This window comes from Colletotrichum acutatum, assembly GCF_030867785.1.
Source record: "Colletotrichum acutatum strain CBS 112980 chromosome Unknown BDZ83scaffold_125, whole genome shotgun sequence".
Classification (NCBI taxonomy): domain Eukaryota; kingdom Fungi; phylum Ascomycota; class Sordariomycetes; order Glomerellales; family Glomerellaceae; genus Colletotrichum; species Colletotrichum acutatum.
In genome coordinates, this window is record NW_026849119.1 from 34936 (window position 1) to 54713 (window position 19778).

The 19778-nt window shown below is 53.4% G+C and overlaps 8 protein-coding genes across 8 annotated transcripts; 5 read left to right on the top strand and 3 right to left on the bottom strand.

The window, feature by feature from the left end:
• Positions 1-593: 593 nt before the first annotated feature.
• On the top strand, positions 594-2725 carry BDZ83DRAFT_60084 (family 20 glycosyltransferase). The gene is made up of 4 exons (XM_060507057.1): positions 594-719; positions 793-1226; positions 1292-1664; positions 1728-2725. Exons 2-4 carry the CDS (start codon positions 920-922, stop codon positions 2638-2640), a joined length of 1593 nt encoding a protein of 530 aa, XP_060360176.1. The 5' UTR covers positions 594-719; positions 793-919; the 3' UTR covers positions 2641-2725.
• A 560-nt stretch (positions 2726-3285) lies between these two features.
• Positions 3286-6222, bottom strand: BDZ83DRAFT_762519 (VID27 cytoplasmic protein; the record flags this gene model as incomplete). The annotated part of the gene is made up of 2 exons (XM_060515206.1): positions 3286-5988; positions 6204-6222. The coding sequence occupies 2 exons, from the start codon at positions 6220-6222 to the stop codon at positions 3542-3544; spliced, it is 2466 nt and encodes an 821-aa protein (XP_060360177.1). The 3' UTR covers positions 3286-3541.
• Positions 6223-7022: 800 nt separating this feature from the next.
• Positions 7023-9251, bottom strand: BDZ83DRAFT_60127 (prenylcysteine oxidase). The gene is made up of 3 exons (XM_060507090.1): positions 8981-9251; positions 8362-8882; positions 7023-8308 (listed from the first exon to the last, which is right to left on the bottom strand). Exons 1-3 carry the CDS (start codon positions 9096-9098, stop codon positions 7283-7285), a joined length of 1665 nt encoding a protein of 554 aa, XP_060360178.1. The 5' UTR covers positions 9099-9251; the 3' UTR covers positions 7023-7282.
• An 807-nt stretch (positions 9252-10058) lies between these two features.
• On the top strand, positions 10059-11956 carry BDZ83DRAFT_588310 (T-complex protein 1; the record flags this gene model as incomplete). The annotated part of the gene is made up of 6 exons (XM_060506125.1): positions 10059-10100; positions 10154-10248; positions 10298-10319; positions 10377-10613; positions 10667-11666; positions 11718-11956. The coding sequence occupies 6 exons, from the start codon at positions 10059-10061 to the stop codon at positions 11954-11956; spliced, it is 1635 nt and encodes a 544-aa protein (XP_060360179.1).
• A 324-nt stretch (positions 11957-12280) lies between these two features.
• Positions 12281-13620, top strand: BDZ83DRAFT_588272 (programmed cell death protein 2; the record flags this gene model as incomplete). Its single annotated transcript, XM_060506120.1, has 2 exons — positions 12281-12397; positions 12484-13620. 2 exons carry the CDS (start codon positions 12281-12283, stop codon positions 13618-13620), a joined length of 1254 nt encoding a protein of 417 aa, XP_060360180.1.
• A 95-nt stretch (positions 13621-13715) lies between these two features.
• BDZ83DRAFT_636050 (eukaryotic translation initiation factor 3 subunit K) lies at positions 13716-15151 on the bottom strand. Its single transcript, XM_060509225.1, has 2 exons — positions 14807-15151; positions 13716-14503 (listed from the first exon to the last, which is right to left on the bottom strand). Exons 1-2 carry the CDS (start codon positions 14971-14973, stop codon positions 13969-13971), a joined length of 702 nt encoding a protein of 233 aa, XP_060360181.1. The 5' UTR covers positions 14974-15151; the 3' UTR covers positions 13716-13968.
• A 125-nt stretch (positions 15152-15276) lies between these two features.
• Positions 15277-18525, top strand: BDZ83DRAFT_680694 (DNA ligase I). Its single transcript, XM_060511204.1, has 2 exons — positions 15277-16575; positions 16626-18525. The coding sequence occupies exons 1-2, from the start codon at positions 15547-15549 to the stop codon at positions 18216-18218; spliced, it is 2622 nt and encodes an 873-aa protein (XP_060360182.1). The 5' UTR covers positions 15277-15546; the 3' UTR covers positions 18219-18525.
• BDZ83DRAFT_60338 (uncharacterized protein) lies at positions 18421-19513 on the top strand. Its single transcript, XM_060507222.1, has 3 exons — positions 18421-18787; positions 18854-18911; positions 18963-19513. The coding sequence occupies exons 1-3, from the start codon at positions 18623-18625 to the stop codon at positions 19337-19339; spliced, it is 600 nt and encodes a 199-aa protein (XP_060360183.1). The 5' UTR covers positions 18421-18622; the 3' UTR covers positions 19340-19513.
• Positions 19514-19778: the final 265 nt, after the last annotated feature.

Genomic DNA, 19778 nt, shown 5'->3' on the forward strand with positions numbered 1-19778 from the left:
TCTCTTATCTTGCGGTGTTGCCATCCAAATAACACCACACATGTAAACTTAGAAAAGCGTCAAATCCGTTCGTACCTTTCTCCATTGCCTTGATCCAACGTGCCCCACAAACCAAGTACCTCTACTTCTGGGGAAACGCAAGCTCTGCCTTACAGTAGTGCGCCAGTGTTGCATCAGGTCGAGCTTTCTCCGTCGTGCAGCTGCTGCCCGTCTAGTTTGGATTGCACTGAACCGGATTGGCACTTTCTTGCTTCTTCTCAACACCCTCTCGTCTGCCCTCTCACCCCCGAAGTTCTCACTCAGTCAACAAACGCAACCTGGCAAGCCAACCACTGACTAGCCGCCGTCTTCCGTCTCTTTCCACCTCACCATATTCCCTCACACACCTGAGGTTTTCTCCTCTCTCCATTCACCCAGACCAAGCTTGTCCTACATTGCACTGCTTGCTTTCGTGCATTACGTTTCCACGTAGCTTGCGTCCGACAGCCCGGCTTCTTCCAATACCACTGCATCCCTACCGTCCCGTCAACATACCTTATACATACACTAGTCGCCGTCGCCCTTATTTGAAGCTTCTCTGCGAACCACGATTCACTCCCACCTCTCTCGGCAACTCAAGAAGCTCTCGACTTTTGCGACGGAGCTATATCCAGCACCAGCCCACCCCTGTGTGCTTTTTACGTCGCTGTTACTTGAGCTTTGGGTACTTGATCTTCCTGGTATTTACCCCTCCATCATCCCCGCAAGCTCATCCCAGCCAGTCTCAGCTAACACCTTACCCTCCCGCCACAGTAACCCCGGCACACCTTAGCTACTGCTGTTCCCTAATTACCTGCCACCCATCGAACGAACCATCCGCGAAATCTTTCGCACAACCATCTTCCACCGAACACCTTCAGCACCGCCCAAATCGCCCAAGATGCCTTCGCTCGTACCCGACGAAGAGACTGCACCCGGTCGCCTACTACTACTCTCCAACCGACTGCCCATCACCATCAAGCGTTCCGACGATGGCAGTTACTCCTTCTCCATGTCCTCTGGTGGTCTCGTCACCGGTCTCAGTGGTCTGTCAAAAACCACCAGCTTTCAATGGTACGGCTGGCCAGGCCTCGAAGTCCCCGAGAACGAAATTGCCGGCATGAAGCAGCGCCTCAAGGACGAATACGATGCTCACCCTGTCTTCATTGACGACGAGCTCGCTGACAAGCACTACAATGGCTTCTCTAGTATGGACAAGCCTCCCTTGCCTCTGTGTCTTGTAGCTCTACTAACAATCGACCCTTTTTCGCAGACTCTATTCTCTGGCCGCTTTTCCACTACCACCCCGGTGAAATCACATTTGACGAGAGCGCATGGGCTGCTTACCGCGAAGTCAACCGCCTATTTGCCAAGGCTGTCGTCCAGGATGTTCAAGATGGCGATCTTATCTGGGTTCACGACTATCATCTGATGTTGCTGCCTGAGATGCTTCGCGAGGAGATTGGCGACTCCAAGAAGAATGTCAAGATTGGCTTCTTCCTGCACACGCCTTTCCCTTCTTCCGAAATCTACCGTATTCTTCCTGTCCGCGAAGCCCTCCTGACGGGCGTCCTCGACTGCGACCTAATCGGATTCCACACCTATGACTACGCTCGTCACTTCTTGAGCAGTTGCTCTCGCATTCTGTAAGAGACAATCGAAAGGCGAAAACTTGTTCTCTCTTAGACACATACTAACGTCACATGTAGTGGAACTCCTACGACCCCCAATGGTGTTGATTACAATGGCAAATTCGTCACCGTTGGCGCATTCCCCATTGGTATTGACCCTGAGAAGTTCGTCGAGGGCCTCAAGAAACCCAAGGTTCAGGAGCGAATTGACGCCCTTACGCGCAAGTTCAACGGAGTCAAACTCATTGTCGGTGTCGACCGCCTTGACTACATCAAGGGTGTCCCTCAGAAGCTCCACGCATTGGAAGTCTTCTTGACAGAACACCCCGAGTGGATCGGCAAGATCGTGCTAGTTCAGGTTGCCGTGCCTTCGAGACAGGACGTTGAGGAGTATCAGAATCTGCGTGCCGTGGTCAATGAGCTTGTCGGCCGTATTAACGGCAAGTTTGGCACCATCGAGTTCATGCCCATTCACTTCCTCCACCAGAGCGTCTCCTTCGACGAGCTCACAGCTCTGTACGCCGTTTCAGACGTCTGTCTTGTTTCCTCCACGCGCGATGGCATGAACCTGGTCTCGTACGAGTATATCGCTACTCAGCGCGAGCGTCACGGTGTCATGATTCTGTCCGAGTTCACCGGCGCCGCCCAGTCCCTCAACGGCTCTCTTATCGTCAACCCATGGAACACCGAGGAGCTGGCAAACGCAATCCACGATGCGGTGACCATGTCCCCCGAGCAGCGCGAGACCAACTACAAGAAGCTCGAGCGCTACGTCTTCAAGTACACGTCTTCCTGGTGGGGACAGTCCTTCGTCGCCGAGATGACCCGTCTCTCCCAGGAAGCGACGCAATCCAAGACATTGAAGAACATTGGCGGCAACGTGGTCGGTCAGGTCACCAAGGCGATTCAGGGCGCTGTCGAGAGCGTCACCGGTAGCAAGGACAGCGCGGAAGATGCAAAGGAGACGAAGGCGGAGAAGCAAGACGCATAACGGCCAATTGTATATCCAAAAGACTTGCAAACCCAAGTTACTGACTTTTCACTGGACAAGGGGCTGTCCGGCCCATATTAACGAAAGCATGATTGAAAGAGAGAAAAGAAGATTTTGCCCTTTTCGGGTAAGATGTAGCAGGGCGGGGAAGCATACATGATCGGAAACAATGGCATCGAGACGAGCGGAGTTTTTTGGGGGTTTTTTTTTCACGTGCTTTTGTTTGATTCCTGATGCTGGCGAGGGGGAATATGGATGGACGGATCGCATGAGAAGGAAATGTGTCGTACATGATGTGTACCCCATGCATTTGTTTCAATTTGTTTTTATTTTTTTTCTTTGGGGGCATGACCGCGATAGACTATATACCTACTTATTCTACAAGTAAAGGTATCCCTTCACGGCTCATACATGGTGTCAAATGCAAGCAACGAGGAGTCATTCAGAGCTCACGTAAATTCAGAGTCGTGTGACTTTGAGAAAACGGGCTAATTTCGCATTTGCCTGAACTAGAAAGGGAGAAGTGGAACAAACTACCAAAGCTTGCTCACTCGCGAAGCTCTTCAAAAGGTATCTAGAAAAGTACCCCTTCTTCTCGTCATGGTAAAATGTCAAGAAAGAGAGGAGGTAATGAAGTGAAAAAGCAAGCAAGAGTGAAGATACCTGGCGGCACAAGAGCAACGAAGAAGAAGAAGAAGTAGAAAAGAAGAGGTAAACGTGTTGTGCTGTAAGTCCCTCCCGTAAAGCCCCCCATTCTCCTCCTTCATCACACTCCCGTCCCTTTGCGCTACGCAAATTCAGCGTATTCTCAACCTTGAAAACGCCATCGTGGGGAGTCAAGTAGTCCAACATGAAACGCATCACACATAACACACAAAGAAGAATCCACCTTTCGCCTGACTCAGTACGGCGACGCGACAATATCCTCCTTGCCTAGCTTGTATCGGCCGCTCTTGGGCGTCGTGATCCGTCCAGAATCCCTGCGGCCCATGCTGAGCTGTGCAAAGTTGCCGGCTATGCTCTCGCGAGTAGGGCGCTTGAGACCCTGCTTGCCGACCATGTTGACCTCGTTGGGGAGGGCGACGATGACGTTCTTGTCCGTTCCGAACTTGAAGTCGTCGGCCTTGACCTCCTCGGCGTAGCGCTTGATGCGGTAGGCGGCCTTGGCTCCGCGGAGCACCTTCTTCAAGCTCCACTCCACGATGTACGGGCCGGTAGCGGTGATGATGCTCGTCTCCTCAACGCCCTCGCCGGCGTTGAAGCGCGCAGGTGTGAATGACACAGGCTTGCCAGTCTCATGGGCGAACTGGGCGACGTGCTCGGGTGTCAGAGCCAGGCGGCGAGGTTGAGGCTTGTCGGAAGCCGCGAAAGACTTTTCGAAACCAAGCTTGCCCTCGTTCTTGCCAGACTTTTGCATCGCGTCGATGAGCAGGATGTACGTCCGGCAGGTGGCGAGGACCCAGCGACCGTCAGCGGATGTGTCGAGACCGAGAATGGCTTCACCGAGAGCGGGGATATGGGTCTTGGCGTTGATCCCTAGGCGATCGAAGAGGCGTACATCACCCTTGTTGGAAGCGACGGCGATGTATCCCTTCTCCGTAGTAGAGACAGCTGAGAAGTCGTTCTTTGAAACGTACTGCTTCAGCTGGGAATCAACCAGCTTGGTGCCGGATAAACGGGGGTCGACACGGTAAAGGGCATTCTTTGAAATACCAAGGAAGGTCGGCTCGTGGGTCATCTGAGCAAACTTGTTCTCGGGAGCAAAGTTGAGAACAGGAATGTCCTCATGAACATTCCACTCATCGACAACCTTGCCGTACTCGAGATCCATACGGTACAGCTTGTTGGGATCCGACTCATTCTGAAGAATCATGTTGCGATCCTCGTTGTGAAGCATGACCTTCTTGGGGCTGAACAGTGTGCCCTTGGGAGTCTCGACCTTGGAAATGTTGGTGGAGAACTCGAGGTTGTTGTTCGCCGTGTGCTTGAAGACGCCAATCTTGGATCCGCGCACAACGAAGGACCGGTCGTGCTTGTAGCCAACAGCAAGCTGAGAGTTGACGTTGCCATCCTCCTCCTTGGTCTCGACATCGTCATCCTCCTCGTCGCTGTCGTAATGCTCGCTACGCTGCGCATCATCCTCTGCATCTTCGTACTCCTCTTCCTCTTCTTCCTCCTGCTCTTCGGGTGTATCTTCCATAACCAAATCATTGAAGGCGGACGTAATGTACTCCTGCTCTCTGTCCGTCTTCTTCTCCCACTTGACCTCATTCAGCTGCTCCCAGAGGGCACGGAGGAGAGCTTCTTGGAAACGCTCCAAGGTCGGCTGGTCCTTGAACCGAAGCAGCCAAGAGTATGCCGATCCATCAGCAGAGAAGTGGTTGAAGATGAAAGACAAGAACTCGAAGTTGAAGACAGGGTTGATGTCGGCAATAATCGGAATGCCCAACCAAGCACGATCCTCGCTTTCGATTTGCAGCCAGTACTCCCATCTTCCGACCTCGGTGACGGTGGCGGTGACAGCGGCAGCTTGCTGAATGAAGGAACCGGAGGGATGGTCGTAGAAATGGAGTTCACAGCTCTCGGCAGCGTACGTATCGAGAGCCTCTGGAGCCTCCGCTGACTTGGGAGGACCAGTCGGCTTGGACTTCTTCTCCGGCGTGACAGGCATCTTGGCCGGCGTCTTCGTAGGGGTCTGGACGAGTGATTGTTCTTCCTTCTTTGTAGGTGTAATTGGGTCTTGCGGCACAAACAGACTGTCGGCAGACTCGATCGATCTGACGAGAGTAGGGCTGTGAATAGGACTTGCGGGAGGGATAGGCTGCTCGTCCTGAAATTCGAACTGCTTGAAGTCTATTTCTGATGCAGTTGTATGCGGCTTGCGATACTTTCGCTCGTACTGGCACTCCTTGGCGACCCGCTCGAATTGCGCGACTTGACCAGGAGACACAACGTTGTCGCAAACGAACTCGTAGACGTCACCAGTATCACCACTCAGGTCTCTCCAGGCCAGAATCTTCTCCTTGCCTTCCCGAATCTCGATGCGGAAGTGGAGGGCCTCGTCAAGCAGGAAGGTCTTCTCGTCTCTTTCGGCGGCAGCAAGTGCGTCGATTTCAGCGTCCTCTCCTTCCTCCTCGGCTAGAAGTTCGGCCTCGCCTTCCTCGTAAACTCTCTGGACCACGAGCTGGTATTGGAAATCCTGCGCAGTTCGTCTGATGCGGGCAGCGGCGTCCTTGAAGATAAGTTCGGAGTAGCCCTTCGGTGAGAGGGGGCGAACAAGGTAGAGTTGTCCTTGGGGGAGCTCGATGAGAGATTCTTGGTTGCTAGATCCAAAGATGAGTTTGCCAACTAGAAAAGGGAAAAGTTGTTAGCATTTACTTAAGGGCTCCGGGACATCGCAAACGGGCGTGATGTGTAGGAAGCAGTAAGGCGTTGATCGCGAAACGGTGACGACAAATGAAGCCCAACGAACGATTCTCATGCGACTCGCCGTCGGTCGCGGGATAAGGCGAAGCGGCGCAGCGAACACTCCGAGTGACAAGTGAGTAGCGGGGTAAACTTACCGTTTCTGAGGACAAACATCTTGAAGTTTGGGGCTTGTTTGGAAAGCTGTGTTGATCGTGGGCAGAGAGCTCTTGCGACGTGGTTTTGTATCTCTACGAAGCAAGCCCGGCCGCTGGGTTGATCAAAGGACAAAGAGACGGAAAGTCCCAGACCTTGGCCACGAAACAAAAGTGATCAGGCACTAGGGAAGAAAATGCGTCATAAGAGGGAGCTTTTGAGTTGGGGTTCAGATGATGGAGGGGTGAAATGGTCTGTGGCTGTGCACGGCCCTTTTCCCTCCCATTTTTTTTGCCACGGCAACACAAGGTCCCTGAGCCACGGTGCCACGGGACCGGGGTATCACGTGGGGCCCCCCGGCAGCGGCCGGTCCAGACCCACCCCGGACCCTTCCACCCTTCTAGGCAGTAATTATCCTTCGTGCCTTCCAGGTTCTTTCCCATTTCCTGACAGGCATATCGCCACTGCAAGACAGGAGTCTCAAGCTGTTGGAGGCCTCAGCTTTGTTTACAATAGCGGCATTCTGGTTAATGACAGTAATTTCTTAGCTTCTGTAAGGTAAGCGACAAGAAGGCTACCTTACGCATTGTTTGTTGGCACGTCTAACATGTGTCACGGGCTTACACGTATGCAGACGCCGGCACCCGGAGGATGATGTGTGATAGGGATCGTTTATCGTATTCCTGGCCATTATGTCCGATTGAAGTTGAAACCAGTGTCCTGCTCTTGAATTAAATCATTTCAGGCATATTAGATTTCCTTAAAAACAATCTGCTGCTTTGAGAGTTGAGTAGAACTCCCAAAGACATGGTGCTTTGGCCAATGAGGAAGCACCGAACTATTTACGAAGCAGCCAGCTCAGTCAGTGACATTTTGGGGCATTTTCTCTCTTGGAAAGAATCGAATAAGGGAACACAATCTGGTGCACAATACCCAACAAGAACTATCATTCTGTACAGGTTTTTTTTTATCAAAAAAACAAAGATTACTGCGTCCTACGCATGTTCCGACAGTGTATACAGTACGGTGCTGAGAGATGTAAAACCAACAGAAGGAAATAAAATTCTTCAACCGAGAGTCATTACAACTCCTCAGCCACGGGCGCCTCCTTCTCAATTTGCCCCAGCACCTCTTGCGCACCATCGACCTCAATCTTCTCAAGCGTCTCCTTGGCCTCTGAGAAATCATCGGCAATCAACTTTGCGATGTTCATCCCCATCAAGGCGCTGGTCTCCATACACGAGATGAAGCTTTCGATGCCCGAAAGATAATAAAGTCCGTCCCTCAGGATGGGGTCTTGGAAAGTGACACGCGGGTATTCAATAGGGTACGAGTTGAACACATGCGGATGATACCACGAGATGGGTTCAACCGTACGCTGGCCGGCTTCCCCGGACTTTTCACCCGCAACGATAGAGGCCGGCACTTCAACGCCAAGCAGCTTTGACAGGAACTCTGCAGTCACCTTTTTGGGAGAGAAGATCTTGTAGAGAAACTCGTCCTTGAGAGTATCGGGGTTTGTGACGGTTCTGAGGGTGCTGACAGAGTAGAAGCCAGCTTTGCCAGCACCTTCGGATCCAGCCTTTGCCTCGTCGTCAGGGCCGAGGGTCGTAAGGACTGAGTCGGGTGCCTTGGAGCCAGGCTCCAGACCAAAGTACTCTGGGGAGAGGTGGAACGGTGAGGCGAAAAGGGTGACGTGAAGCTTGGTGTAAGGAACCTCATCAATCTTGTGCTGGAAAAGATCCTCTGAGACACTGATATCTCCATACTGCCAAGGAGTCGCAATGACGACGTTGTCGAAAGCAATGGGGTACTGGTCCGCCTCTGTCTCGGCTTCGGCGTGGGCGGCCTTGGTCGAAAGTAGGTACTTGGAGCTAGAAGGGCCAGACTTGACAGCGATTGATGTCACCGAAGTGTGGCGGTGCAATGTTGCGTTGCTCCTTTGAAGCATTGTCTGGAAGACCTGCCAGTTGCCTCCAATGACTTGCCGGGCGCCTTCAGGGGCAAGAGAGACCATGGTCTCAAGGCCATGGATGTACTTCAGGTTAGATGCATAGTTGACTCGGGTGGCTGCCTGGATGATATCGTGGGAGAAGAGCTCACTGATCTAACACAAGTCGGTTAGTGTTCGCAAACAAGACAGGATCCTGCGCTGCATACATCGTTGTTGGCGAGAAACTGCTCGCCAGTAACCGAAGTTGCCTTCAGGAGATCCAGCTCGAAGACTCTTTGCGTGAGTGATCGGAAAGGAAAGTGAGGTTTCTCATAGAGCTGCAAAAAGGTCGCAACAGTTGACTGCACGAGCTTCTGCGCCTTGTACGGGGCGGTGCCATACTTCCAGAAGAGCTTGGCCAAGTTCCACCAGTTCCAGGAACTATCGTCTTGGGAAAAGACAAACTCCTCGCCGTCCCAAATGCCCAGGAAGCCGTCACTGCCAGACTCTGGCTCTTTCAGGGGAAGACCAAAGTTGATACTAGCATTATAGATGATGTGATTGGCCTCGATGAAGATGGAAGCGCCCAGCTCAACCGGTTCGAGCGGGTTGCCGTAAGCGTCGACGGTTAACGTCCGGCCTCCTACACGATCGGTCTTTTCAAACACAGTAATGTTTACGGCAAGACCTTCGGCTTCGGCGAACTTTTGGAGGTAGTAGGCCGCGGAGGAACCACCGGCACCCGCTCCTGCATATCGTGTAAGTACTGGGTTCAACGGCGACGCGCTAAGGTCATGGACGAATCATCGGAGCTTCAAAACTTTTCATGAAGCAACGTTCACGTACCAATGATGGCCACTTGCTTCACGCCATTCTCGGTGACAACCTGCTCAAGCTCAGTCGCAGGAGCGGATTGTGTCAAGCTGAGCGCGGACAGCACAGCTGAGAGCTTGGACCCCCACATGATGTCGCGTTAGATTGAAGACTACAAATACCGAATCACAGAACTAGATGAAGATGATGAAAGAAGGGAGAGATGGGAATGACTGGTCAGAAAGAACTGTGTCAGCGGTACGTTTAAGTACGCTTGGAAGTTGAACAGGATGAAAGGAGAGCATGAAATAGATTCGTCATATGTGAGGTGTCTCCGGCGTGTCTCCGGGAGGTCCCCAAATGAATTAAACTCAGGGTGAGTAAACAAACCGCTGCTTTACTTTGGAAGCTCTGGAATCTAGTGCAGTTGAAGCTCGCCTTTGGTACGACCAACGGAGATGATGCAGCAAGAAACTGAACGGGAGGCGGTAAATCAGCCGTCCATAATACTCTCCTTTATTCTGTATATGAGTTTATCCAGTACAAGATGGTCTAAGTATGGATTCTGGATCTTGGTAGATAAGGCACTTGGCCTTTGCAACCACAGAAAAGATGTCACCGGCACAAGCTTGGGGTAAAGCAGCGGTGTATTCTTGGGGTGGAGGTTTCATTGCAGTGGTCCTCTAGGGGACCCCCAAGTCCCCACGTCCCGGTCTCCCGTTCTCAGCTTGCATCCGCCCCATCAGGAGGCTCTAACGACGCACGGTTCATCGAAGGGCGGGATTGCTGACAGATGCAACAGCCATTTGTACCTCACTAAGCATATATTCCGCTACGCATGCAGCTATGCATATAGAGAGAGTTAGTCAAGAATGGAGCACAGCAGGTGCCAGGCACCCAGCACCACCAAGCTGGCAATTAGTGAGCCAGCACCTTCTACCAGTGCCTGACCGCCTGCCACCTCGAGGCAGAAAAAAAGTCACCAGCAGAGTCCCGCATCTGAAGCTCCCGGGGCCAGGTCAATCTCGAGAACACTCCACGTCAGGTCGCTAATCCAATAACCTTACCGACTGATACCCCCTCACGAACCCCTCGACGACTTCAAGCCAACATGTCTGCGGCGCAACTGCTCAACCCCAAGGCCGAATCGAGGGTGCGCGACCCTTGTCCTGAGGATATTTGTTTGTATGCTAACGGCTAGTGCAGCGGCGGGGTGAAGCCCTGAAGGTCAACATCAGCGCTGGTGAAGGCCTCCAGGATGTCCTCAAGTCCAACCTCGGCCCTTTGGGCACCATCAAGATGTTAGTCTGTCGCTGTTCATCTCTTCAAATTAGATGCTAACATTAATAGGCTTGTCGATGGCTCCGGTCAAGTGCGAATAACTACCCCTCTTCCCCTGAATCCCCACCGCTAATGCGCCGCCGAACAGATCAAGTTGACAAAAGATGGAAACGTCCTCCTCCGCGAGATGCAAATTCAAAACCCTACTGCAGTCATGATCGCTAGAGCTGCGACGGCACAAGATGATATCTGCGGAGACGGCACGACATCAGCTGTCCTGTTGATCGGAGAGCTCCTCAAGCAGGCGGATCGGTATATCTCAGAAGGCCTGCACCCCAGAATTATCACGGATGGTTTCGAGATCGCCAAGAACGAGGCACTGAAGGTGGGTATCTATTGAACACGGACACTTGGATAGTGGTGCTGACGGGTGAACAGTTCCTTGACGGCTTCAAGCTCGAGAAGGAGGTCGACCGCGAGCTGCTTCTCTCCGTGGCCCGCACGTCGCTTTCCACCAAGCTCAACTCCAACCTTGCGGCCAAGCTCACCCCCGATATCGTCGATGCTGTTCTCGCCATCTACCAGGCGCCTGCCAAGCCGGATCTGCACATGGTCGAGATCATGAAGATGCAGCACCGGACCGCCTCCGACACCCAGTTGATCAAGGGTCTTGCCCTCGACCACGGCGCCCGCCACCCCGATATGCCCAAGCGCCTTGAGAACGCCTACATCCTGACGATGAACGTCAGCTTGGAGTACGAGAAGTCTGAGATCAACTCTGGATTCTTCTACTCTAGCGCAGAGCAGAGAGACAAGCTGGTGGAGAGCGAGCGTCGTTTCGTTGATGCTAAGCTGAAGAAGATTGTCGAGCTGAAGAAGGAGGTTTGCGGAAACGACCCCACCAAGAACTTCGTCATCATCAACCAGAAGGGCATTGATCCTCTTTCTCTCGACGTCCTGGCTAAGAACGGCATTCTCGCCCTTCGCCGTGCCAAGAGAAGAAACATGGAGAGACTGCAGCTCATCTGCGGTGGTGTTGCACAGAACAGTGTCGACGATCTGTCACCCGAGTCTCTGGGATGGGCTGGTCTTGTCTACGAGCAAACTCTGGGAGAGGAGAAGTACACCTTCATCGAGGAGGTCAAGGAGCCCAAGTCCGTCACCCTATTGATCAAGGGACCCAACGCACACACCATCACTCAGGTTACGGACGCTGTCCGTGACGGTCTGCGTAGTGTCTACAACATGATTGTGGACAAGAGCGTCGTCCCCGGTGCTGGTGCCTTCCAGGTTGCCTGCGCAGCACACCTCAAGAGCGACGCCTTCTCCAAGACGGTGAAGGGCAAGGCCAAGTGGGGTGTCGAGGCTTTCGCCGATGCTCTGCTGATTATTCCCAAGACTCTCGCTGCCAACGCCGGTCTCGACATCCAGGATGCTCGTAAGTGCACAGTATGCTTGCCTTTTAAAGGGATCCACTAACATGTCACAGTTGCTGCTATGCAAGATGAGCACGCGGATGGCAACATCGTTGGCTTGGACTTGGCAACGGGTGAGCCGATGGACGCAGAGCTCGAGGGTATCTTCGACTCCTTCAGAGTACTCAGAAACTGCATTGCCTCGAGTTCAAGCATTGCATCCAACCTGCTTCTGTGCGACGAACTCTTGAAGGCGAGACAGATGGGCAGAGCGGGAGGCCCTGGCCCTGGTATGGACGGCCCTGAGGAGTAAAGAGTTTGATGGATTCCAATGTAAAAAGTGTTGGCACGGTAGACAAAAGGCGTTGATCTTAGACCTGTCAAAGCTGAGAGCCGGAATGATATCCAACCATGAAGACAATACCTGCATTCCATTTCGTAAAGCGTGTCAACTCAGAGTGGTTGGGGCATGTCAGTTAGGGGCAGCTTGCATCGTTTGCTACCCCTCGCTGGAGGACAGCAGGCAAGGAGCGATAAGATAAGCCCCGCATCGAAATATTTCGAGAGCCAAAAAATCTTGACCCCACGTACCCAGCCCAACCCGTCAATCTCGAGGTTCATACCGATTTACAAAACCATGGCAGATTACGACAGTGATTCCTCCGAGCAGGAGTTCACCGAGACCAACGTACTTCTCGGTTACGCCAGCAAAGATGCCGATGATGACACCATCAGTCGTCTTGGCGGTCAACCAGTGAGTTCCTTTTGCCGCCGCGCATCGACAAACAGAGACGAGACGGATTTCCAGATTGACTGACACACGGTTGTTTTCTTGGGTAGGAATGGTTGAACCCCGAACAACCAGCCTCAGCAGCCCTGGCGCGCTGTAAAGTGTGCAACGAGATCATGGTCCAGCTTCTCCAACTCAACGGCGAGCTCCCCGAAAAGTTCCCCGGCCACGAGCGCCGCCTCTACGTCTTCGCCTGCCGCAAAGCCAGCTGCCGGCGCAAGCAGGGCAGCATCCGCGCCGTGAGAGGTATCAAGGTATCCAAGGAAGCCCAAGCAGCGGCAGCAAAGAAGGCGGAAGCGAAGCCTCAGAAGAAGGTGGAGGAGAAGGAGGAGCCTCAGAAGGACGTCAGCTCGGGACTGGGAACCGCGCTCTTTGGCGGCGGTTCCAGTGCGGCAAACCCATTCGGAGGCAACGCGAACCCTTTTAGCACGGGCGCCTCTTCAAGCAGCAGCCCCTTTGGCACCGCCGCCCCGTCGAGTCCGTTTGCTAAGCCTGCCGCCGCCGGTGAGCCCACACAAAAGAAGGAGGAGGCCAAGGACCCGGCCGAGTCCCTCCCCAAGACCTTTGCCGAGACTCTGAACCTCAACAACCCGCAAACGCCGTCCGGGCCGCCCCCGCCGCCGGAGCCGTGGCCCGCGGCCGACGCCCTGCCCAAGCCGTACCCGATTTCATACCTCGCGGACGCCGAGTTCGAGACGCTCGACCCGGAACCCATGCCCGTGCCGCAGAACGCACGGATGGAGGTGGACACCGAGGGCGGTAGCGGCGCTGGTGGAGGAGGCGACATGAAGGACGTCTTCGAGTCATCCATGGACGCGGCGTTTCAAAAGTTTGCGGACCGCATGGAGCAGAACCCGGAGCAGTGTATCCGCTACGAGTTCAACGGCACGCCGCTTCTGTATTCTAAGGCGGACGCCGTGGGCGCAAAGCTGGGCTCTGCTGCCGGCAGTGGTGGAATGACGCGATGCGGAAACTGTGGTGCTAGGCGCGTATTCGAGGTGCAGATGACGCCGCATGCCATCACCGAGCTCGAGGCGGAGGAGCTGTCGCTTGAGGGCATGGACTGGGGTACCATTATTGTCGGCGTTTGCGAGGCGGATTGTCAGCAGCGGGGTGTTGAGGTTGGTGAGGCTGGGTATCTCGAGGAATGGTGTGGTGTTCAGTGGGAGGAGCTTTCAAAGCGATGAGAAACTTATGTGCCTACACGATGATGATAAAAAGGGGCAGGCAGGGACAAAAGTTTTGCAGCACATCAAAATGATGAGAAAAAAAAAAGAAGCGTTTTACACGACATTTCAAACATTGTGGCATGTCTCATATTCAGGGATATACTCTATGGCCCCCGATTCCAAAGTCAAAAGTGAACGCCGGTAATTTTTGCCGCCATGCTCTCTTCCAGCCCTAACTCCATGAACGGAGCTATTAGCAGCCAAGGGTTGTGATATCAATCCTTGCGTCCCCTTCTTCTGTTCATCCTCACACCGAAGCCCAAGTCTGCGATTTTCTCTTCTTGTTTTTCAAAAAAGCAATTCTTTTTACGCAGTCTCCTCCCATGATCTCCGAAGAATTCTCGAGAACATGTCGACGTTGACGTCCTCCCTGATCTCAGACTTCTTGGCCTCGTTCTCAGCGTTCTTGGGGATGGTAACGACGCCGTTGTCGCCAACGGTCCAGCCGGCAACCTCGGTGACGAACTTTGCGGTAGCGTCGCCGTCGAGGCCGAGCCACGACTCGAGCTGGGACAGGCTGACCTCGCGGAAGGCCTGGGCGACCGAGTTGGCAATGTTGCTGCGGATAAGGTCCTCGAAGCCCGAGATGTCGGCAATGAGGTCGGCGCAGAGGTCGTCGCCGTCAATGGTGTTCCAGAAGCGGGCGTACTGGGAGCCCTCGAGCTGGCTGTTGAGGGTGCGCAGCTTGGCGACGGCCTCGTGGAGCTCGCCCTGGGCGATGGTGGAGGGGTTGATGAGGTGCAGGGCGAGGGTGAACTGCGGCGAGGGGAACTGGGTCATGGCCTTGACGAGGATGTTGGTGACGACCTCATCCTTGAGACGGTCGGGGTTGAGCTGGTACCTGGAAGGAGAGAAAGAAGACGAAAGTGGTCAGCTGTCGAGTTCCATGATGATGCAAGTTCGTATCCAAAGATTTGTCTCAATATTGAGTTGCGGTATCGTTCAGTTAACACCATGTGCTGACTTCAGTTGCGACTGAGGGGTTCATGACGGAACAACCAGTGCATGTCAGGTAATAGGAAACGTTTACACGATCATCATATAAACCGGCGCAAGACCAAGGAAAGGGGTCTGATGCCACCGACGTGTACAAAAAGAGACGCGTGGCGGTGGTCGGGAAGGTATATTGGAGGTTGCGACTCACAGCTTCAGGAGTGTCCGGTTCGCATTGCAATCGCAGTACTTCTGCTCGCACTGCTCCTGCAGGTAGGACTCGAGGTTGACGACAGCCTCAGGGTTGTACCGCTCGAGGCCATTGATGATGTTGACAATGTAGTCGGGCCGCTCGGGCGGATCTTCGCCGTTCAACATGATTGCTGGTTTGATGTGCGGCGTGGGGGGGTGTGAGAGGGTGGTTTTCGAGGTTCGGCGGGTTAGGAGAGGTATCGTGGAGGGGAAGGAAGAAATCGGTGCCGCTGGTGGGGCTTGGGCCGCCCTGGCGAAAGATTTCCAAAAGTTCGAGTGTGTTGTTGTGTGGAAGTCGCTTGGGTCGTCAAATGAGGTTTAGCGCCGGAGGAAGGGGAAAGGTGTGGCCGTTTCTCCACCATCGGTGGCCTGGGAGACCTTACCTAAGATAATGGATTCGAGGGTTCTGCTGACTAAGGTAGTGAGCTACAGGGGTGGCTGGGAAGGTGCACGTACCCTGTTGTTTGGTTTGCAGGCAGCAGCGTCATTGATTGAGACGGTTACAGGGGTGAGCTAAGGTATCTCAGCGGACAGCTCGGTGATGAACTAACAACATTGATGGATGGAAAGAGACAGAAGTAAAATTCAACCGGGCAGTTCGTGATGATAGCACGAAGTTTCAGTTGCATCTGGTCTCACTAGAATCAGCATCCGAAGCTTTTCACGCACTAAGCTGCTGCATTGAACATCATCATCGCCATGCCCAGCCCAAGTAAGAAGAGGAAACTGAACGATCAGTCGTCAACCGGAGTGCCTTCGAGAGGTTTGGAATACTTTTTTTCTAAGCAGAAGCAAAACGGCACATCGTCACCGAAACCCACAACGGAACCTGCTCCTGAAGCCATACCAAATGGCACGGGATCCGCCGACCAGCAGCCGGAGTTGACGGATGAGGAGCTTGCCAGGAAGCTGCAAGCGGAATGGGATGCTGAGGTGCAGAATGAAAGAGCAGAATCCACGCCCTGTCCTGAGCCAGCAAAGGACCCAAGTCCACGGCTAAATGAGACCAATGGAGAGGAAGCTACCGGGACAAAGCCTGGACCGCACAGGTCGCTCACATCCTCAGTTCTCCCAATTGTCACGCCAAAGACGAAGACGCTTTCACTATCCTCAGTGGCAAATGCTGAAGACACGGTCTCAGCAACCATTCCTCTGGACCAAAGTCCACTAACATTTGACCCTTCAGAATACGTCCCCCAATTGAAGGAATCATGGGCAGCCGAGGGAGGGCACGCTTCATACGCCTTCCTCACCAGATGCTTCATCTTGGTATCCGCTACACAAAGCCGGATCAAGATCGTGGACACTCTAGTCAACTGTATCAGAGTACTGATTGAAGCTGACCCGGAGAGCCTACTGCCTGCGGTCTGGCTTGCAACTAATTCCATCTCGCCCCCTTACATCTCCCTGGAGCTCGGTTTGGGAGGATCAGCGATTTCCAAGGCACTAAAGCAGGTGTGCGGATTAGATGGTCGCTCTCTGAAGACACTTTATGACAAGCACGGTGATGCTGGGGACGTTGCATTCGAGGCCAAAAAGAAGCAAAGCTTTACTCTGCGGAAACCGAAACCCTTGACCATCAAGGCTGTCTACCAGTCACTTGTCAAGATCGCCAACAGCCAAGGTCAAGGAAGCGGCGAAGCAAAACAGAGAATCGTCGATCGTCTGTTACAAGATGCCCGCGGTGGTGAAGAGAGTAGGTTCATTGTACGAACATTGTGCCAACATGTAAGTTCTGATTTTGTAATATTTTCTTGCGGAGTGCCTAACATCGGCAGCTACGTATTGGTGCTGTCAAAACCACCATGTTGATTGCCCTTTCAAGAGCCTTCCTCCTATCCCGACCTCCGGGGGCTGAGTTCCCACTGCGATCAGTCAAAGACCTTCAAAAGCTAAAGAAGGAAGAGCTCGCTGAAGTATGGAGCAGACCAGAGGAAGTACTAAAGGCCTGCTTTGCGCGACGCCCCAACTACAACGACCTCGTACCCGTCTTGTTGGAGATTGGCGTCTGCGACGAGCTATTACTGCGTTGTGATTTGACGCTACACATACCACTCCGGCCCATGTTGGGAAGCATCACGAGAGACCTTTCCGAGATGCTCACGAAACTCCAGGGCAGAGACTTTGCTTGCGAGTTCAAGTACGACGGCCAAAGAGCTCAGATTCACTGCGATGAAAGCGGCAAGATTTCCATCTTCTCTAGACACCTCGAACTCATGACGGACAAGTACCCCGACTTGGTCGCGTTGATGCCCAAGGTTCGCGGCGAAGGCGTCAACAGCTTCATCATGGAAGGCGAAGTGGTGGCCGTGGACAGCGAGACGGGAGATTTGAAGAATTTCCAGACGCTGAGTAACCGAGCGCGAAAAGATGTCGCTATCGGCAGCGTGCAAGTCAACGTCTGCATGTTCGCCTTTGACCTCATGTTCCTCAACGGACAACCTCTACTGAACCGGCCGTTTCGAGAAAGAAGAGAGCTCCTGCGGTCCATGTTCATTGAAGTTCCCCGACAATTCACCTGGGTGAAGAGCCTGGATGCCACGTCACAAGATTCGGATGCTGTATTGGATTTTTTCAAGGCGGCAACTGATATCAAGTGCGAAGGCATCATGGTCAAAATCTTGGACAACTTGACCGATGTCCCCTACCAAGGTGACGGCGCAGTGGATGCTGACGGTGAGGTTGCTGAGGAACCCAGAACACCTTCAAAGTCAAAATCACGAAGCAAAGGCACCAAGGATGAGGAGGGCGCTCCGAAGAAGAAGGGCAGACGCAAGCCTCTCCTAGCCACATACGAGCCCGATAAACGATTAGACTCGTGGCTGAAGGTCAAGAAGGACTACAACGCAAGCTTTGAGACGCTGGACATGATCCCGGTAGCCGCATGGCACGGACAAGGCCGCAAGTCCAAATGGTGGTCGCCGATCCTCATGGCCGTCCGCAACGAGGACAGCGGCGCCCTCGAGGTCGTGTGCAAGTGCATGTCGGGCTTTACCGACGCCTTCTACAAGGCCAACAGGGAACACTACGATGATGGCGAGCTTGCCGAGAGGCAGAACACGCGAACCCGGAAGCCGGCGTTTGTCGAGTACTCTGGTCCCGAGCCTGACGTGTGGTTCGAGCCCCAGGAGGTGTGGGAGATGGCGTTTGCGGACATCACTCTGAGTCCGACGTACACCGCCGCTATTGGGCTCGTCAGCGACGAGCGTGGTCTGAGCTTGCGGTTCCCTCGATTTCTGAAGAAGCGCGAGGATAAGAGCATGGACGAGGCGAGTACGAATGAGTTTCTTGCTGGTTTGTGGAGGAAGCAGGAGGCGAAGGCGCCGACGAAGGAAGGGCAGGCCGATGTTATGGACGAATTTGAGGAGTAAGACCAGATCCGTAGTCGAGGGGTTGATTCGCAATCTTGCCTTGATGTTACGATGGAGTTGAGCATATCAGTGTGCTTCACTAACCATGGGATTGGCGGGAAATCACGATTTGGAGGGGTCCTCGGAGCCGATGTCTTCTCCTGGTGACGTTCGGAGATAACTCCAGCGGCTTGCCTATTCGCTTTTCTGGCTGCTTGGCACTGTCAAATGACCAGAGGATCCAGGGTAGAGGAGTCGATGTTGTTGACAGCGACAAGAAGTCTAAATATGAACAAGCAAACCACAATTATTATTTCTTCAGATACCCAGCAGCTCTTGGCCAAACTCGGGCGTGAGAATCCCGTAACACATCAGATTATCTAACCGAGTCTTTTCGAGTCCATCCCGCATGGGCCGGTGAGATAATGTCTTCATATGACAAGGCCACCCAGCCCGAGGCGTACCCGTTGAAGAGGACTGCTCATTGTCCGAATAATGACCTCCCAGTCCTCATATATCGTGACGTTCTCCAGTCACTCAACGAGGACAGTGCATCAGAAAGACTTCAGCGTCACGGTTGGGAGAAAAAGGTAAGAATGCTGACTTACCGAGTCTTCAAATCTGCAATCGACTGTGTTACTGAAATAAACCTTTAGGGAACTTGGGGCACTATCAGCCTGAAGCACTTTCACCCAAATACTCATGAGTGTTACGGCAGGTCCATTGATCCCCTTGAATCGTTCAATCAAATAACCCATGAAGCAGGCGTCTTTCAAGGCAGCTCCGAGCTAGTCTTTGGCGAAGGGGTCTCGGATGAAATCGGCAGCGGAGTACGATGTGTAGTGCGAGCCGGCGATGTCGTCGTCGTTCCAGCAGGCGTAGGGCATGCCTCTGTCTCAAAGGCGGAGGGAGCAGCGGATCCTGTTGAGGGGGAGCCCGAGTATCGATACGTTGGAGTGTATCCTAGAGGTTCGCCTCATTACAAATACGAAATCGGCAAGAAGACGTTGGAGGAGAAGAGCGGGCTGATAGCAGAGGTTTCTGCCGTTCCCGTACCGCCCAATGATCCCCTATACGGGCTTGATGGGCCGTTGGTGAGGATTTGGAATAACTCAAGAGGGACATTTACGTCTGTTGGGTAGGCACTCAAAGAGAGCAACTCATGATGATGGAGTATAATTACGATCTGAGATGGACGTGGAGAAGGAGGTTTCCGCATTGGCCAGGGGTACTATCAGCAGCCGTTCCCTGCAAAGCAGAGGATCAAACAATATTCATTGATATCAGTGACCTGTGTCAAGGAGCCTGGCGCGGCGCTTTTTCGCACCGCATTGCCTACCACTATAGTAGCAATTGCACATCTTCCACATCTTCGTTGTGCCTTCAGGTGACTCATCACTCTCATATCATGCTCGTATCCTCGCTCCAGCAACGGCTAAGAGTCTCAGTCAGTCGTGCGCCGGCCGTACCAGGGTCTGACCCTGTCCTCAATGAGCATCACTTTCCCAGTTGCCGTTGGAAGAAGTCGCCCGCATGTGTTCAACTTCGTCCTTGCAAGCGCGAATTCCCTGTCATCCTGCG

Excerpts from the sequence above, each read along its gene's own strand:
- BDZ83DRAFT_60084 (XM_060507057.1), top strand. The coding sequence starts at position 920 with ATGCCTTCGCTCGTACCCGACGAAGAGACTGCACCCGGTCGCCTACTA. Across the intron at positions 1,227-1,291 it reads GCACTACAATGGCTTCTCTA|ACTCTATTCTCTGGCCGCTT; the intron begins GTATGGACAAGC and ends CCTTTTTCGCAG. Across the intron at positions 1,665-1,727 it reads AGCAGTTGCTCTCGCATTCT|TGGAACTCCTACGACCCCCA; the intron begins GTAAGAGACAAT and ends CGTCACATGTAG.
- BDZ83DRAFT_60127 (XM_060507090.1), bottom strand. The coding sequence starts at position 9,098 with ATGTGGGGGTCCAAGCTCTCAGCTGTGCTGTCCGCGCTCAGCTTGACA. Across the intron at positions 8,883-8,980 it reads GAAGCAAGTGGCCATCATTG|GAGCGGGTGCCGGTGGTTCC; the intron begins GTACGTGAACGT and ends CACGATATGCAG. Across the intron at positions 8,309-8,361 it reads AGTTTCTCGCCAACAACGAT|ATCAGTGAGCTCTTCTCCCA; the intron begins GTATGCAGCGCA and ends GACTTGTGTTAG.
- BDZ83DRAFT_60338 (XM_060507222.1), top strand. The coding sequence starts at position 18,623 with ATGTCTTCATATGACAAGGCCACCCAGCCCGAGGCGTACCCGTTGAAG. Across the intron at positions 18,788-18,853 it reads GTCACGGTTGGGAGAAAAAG|GGAACTTGGGGCACTATCAG; the intron begins GTAAGAATGCTG and ends ATAAACCTTTAG. Across the intron at positions 18,912-18,962 it reads AAATACTCATGAGTGTTACG|GCGTCTTTCAAGGCAGCTCC; the intron begins GCAGGTCCATTG and ends CCCATGAAGCAG.
- BDZ83DRAFT_680694 (XM_060511204.1), top strand. The coding sequence starts at position 15,547 with ATGCCCAGCCCAAGTAAGAAGAGGAAACTGAACGATCAGTCGTCAACC. Across the intron at positions 16,576-16,625 it reads TACGAACATTGTGCCAACAT|CTACGTATTGGTGCTGTCAA; the intron begins GTAAGTTCTGAT and ends TAACATCGGCAG.
- BDZ83DRAFT_636050 (XM_060509225.1), bottom strand. The coding sequence starts at position 14,973 with ATGTTGAACGGCGAAGATCCGCCCGAGCGGCCCGACTACATTGTCAAC. Across the intron at positions 14,504-14,806 it reads AACCGGACACTCCTGAAGCT|GTACCAGCTCAACCCCGACC; the intron begins GTGAGTCGCAAC and ends CTCTCCTTCCAG.